This window comes from Apium graveolens, chromosome 9 (genome assembly GCF_009905375.1).
Source record: "Apium graveolens cultivar Ventura chromosome 9, ASM990537v1, whole genome shotgun sequence".
Lineage (NCBI taxonomy): Eukaryota > Viridiplantae > Streptophyta > Magnoliopsida > Apiales > Apiaceae > Apium > Apium graveolens.
Window position 1 is genome coordinate 121,498,293 of NC_133655.1, and position 2,416 is coordinate 121,500,708.

General features: G+C 40.4%; 1 protein-coding gene across 1 annotated transcript; it reads right to left on the reverse strand.

The window, feature by feature from the left end:
- Positions 1-288: 288 nt before the first annotated feature.
- LOC141685530 (uncharacterized) lies at positions 289-1,711 on the reverse strand. The gene is made up of 2 exons (XM_074490624.1): positions 1,579-1,711; positions 289-815 (listed from the first exon to the last, which is right to left on the reverse strand). The coding sequence occupies exons 1-2, from the start codon at positions 1,709-1,711 to the stop codon at positions 289-291; spliced, it is 660 nt and encodes a 219-aa protein (XP_074346725.1).
- Positions 1,712-2,416: the final 705 nt, after the last annotated feature.

Here is a 2,416-nt window from a genome sequence, read left to right on the forward strand (position 1 = left end):
ACAAGACATTTCGGGCTTTTTTGCACCGCTTGGGCATTCCATTGAGTAGTGTCCTTTCTGGTTACATCTGAAGCACGTCATATTCAGCTTATTGCACCTCCCCGGGTGTCTCTTTCCACAAATCTTACACTCCTGAATCTGGGGTCTATTATCCTTCATTTTTTGTCCCGTCTTCTGAAAACGATTCTTTTGATTTCCATTCTTGGGCTTAAACTTCTGAAACTTCTGGTTCTAACTTCCAGCATTTCTTCCAAACTTCCCTCCAAACTTAGAGCTTCCTTGATCTTGTTATGATTCCTCAAACTTTCTTTTCTTTCCTTCACATTCCCTTTTAGTTGCTTCTCTTTCTCCTTCTACGATCATGGCCTTTTGAACAATCACCGTATAAGTCCTTATTTCCAGAAGAGCCACTTGAGTCGGAATCCATGGCTTAAGTCCTTGTTGAAATCTTTTGTCCTTCTTTGCTTTGGAATTCACATATTCAGGCACAAATCTTGCTAATTCCGAAAACTTCACTTCATATTCCGCCACTGTCATGTCTTTTTGTCTAAGATTCAGAAACCACATCTCCAACTGGTCTTGCATATAACTTGGCAAATATTTCTCTAAAAACATCTCTGTAAACCTTTCCCATGTTATAACTTCTCCTTCAAGCAACGCCTTAGAAGATTCCCACCAATAACTCGCCTCATCCTTAAGATAGTAACTCGCATATTGCGCCTTCTTATCCTCCTTAACTTCCGCTAACTCAAAAGCCTTCTCCATTTCTCTCAACCAGGACTGAGCTTTAATCGGATCTGGCAGTCCTAAAAACTCTGAGGGATGAATGGATTGAAAATGTTTGAAATTCCCGACTCTAGGGGCTGAGGGTTGTTGCAATAATTGAAAAAGTCGGTTCATCATAGGGGTGTCTTGGTTTTGTTGTTGATCCTGGGTTTGAGTTTATTCTTCTTAGTGATTTGGTGAAGTGGCCATTTTATAAACCTGATGAGCAATTACTTAGTAATACGATAGCATGCCATACATAACAATAAAGATTCTTTTTGAAATAATTTTGCGGGTTTTAAGTTTTACCCAGTTGCGCATGCAATCCTATTACTACATAATTCATTCCCCGGCTCGGGCTTTCACATGACATAAGGTGTATTATCACAAAGATTTCTGAATATGGTTATTTGTAAAACAGAATGTGTAAAACAGATTGTGAAACTTAAGATTCCGCAATATGGAAACAAAATGCATAGATAGATAGTTCAAGGAATTCATTGGCTTTTTACAAGATAATCAAAGTACATAGATAAATAGTTGTGATACAGTGAGTTCTGGGAATAATATACAACAACATAGCATGGTTAAATAGAGGAAATATTGGAAAATATCCCCTTATCTACCCCTAACTTCTACATAACTACTACTACAACTAGCACTAAGTTCTGGAAAACAATACAACATGAAATTAAAAAGGGATCCCGGCATCTGACCAAGTATCCCAAAGCCTACCGGCGTTGAAAAGGAACAACAACCATAACCACTACGGGCTCCACCATATGTCCCTCCTGATCATACAAACTTACTAACCATCGAAATTAAGAGTCTCCTTCAACGCTGACAGCATCAAACGAATGATCTTATGAACCCTCCGGGCCTCGGTCTCAGCATCACTGGAAGATAGTCCCTCGTCCAACCGTCTATGGGCAACCTGCTCCACCATCTGAATACGAACTCTCCACTCAGTCTCCAGCACTGGCGTCTACTGCCTAGACTCACGAACCAGCCTATCTACCAATGCTCCTAACTCAGGAATATGGGAGTACACAAATTCTCGATCCTGGGCTAACTTTCCCCCAACATAGGCAGGAAAAGATAGAACAGGCTCTCGCTCAGGGGCTGGGATCTCTGGAACTGGTCTCAAGGGAGATACCAGCATAGGGGCCTCAATGCTCTCAAATGGATCATCCTGAGAGTCCGAACTAACATACATGGGCTCCACTAAAGGGGGTGGAATAGATTCCACTAGGGAACCAAGCAAACTATGCTCAGAACTGAATCGCTACCACTACTAGGGTCCTGAGATAAAATACAAACAACAGCCAAGAAACAAAATTAGGGTTAAATAAAACTTCCAACTCACTCGATACCCTAGCTCTAATTGCTCTCTTGACCTATTTACCTTACTTAGACTATACCTAATAGTCTAACTCAAATCTATGTGAGTTGAACACTCTCGCATTATGTTAGGTCACACACACTGTAGAGGGGGTGAATACAGTGTAAAGTACAATCAAATCGAACTCTAATAACTCAAGTAACAGAAAACAAACTTTATTGAAACAATAAACCCTGTTACAGTATGGAACTGTTACCACTCAGTGATGAACAAATATCACGAGAGCTGCTAGGGTTATATTGAATAATC

Excerpts from the sequence above, each read along its gene's own strand:
- LOC141685530 (XM_074490624.1), bottom strand. The coding sequence starts at position 1,711 with ATGGTGGAGCAGGTTGCCCATAGACGGTTGGACGAGGGACTATCTTCC. Across the intron at positions 816-1,578 it reads GGAGACTCTTAATTTCGATG|AGTTTTTAGGACTGCCAGAT; the intron begins GTTAGTAAGTTT and ends TTCATCCCTCAG.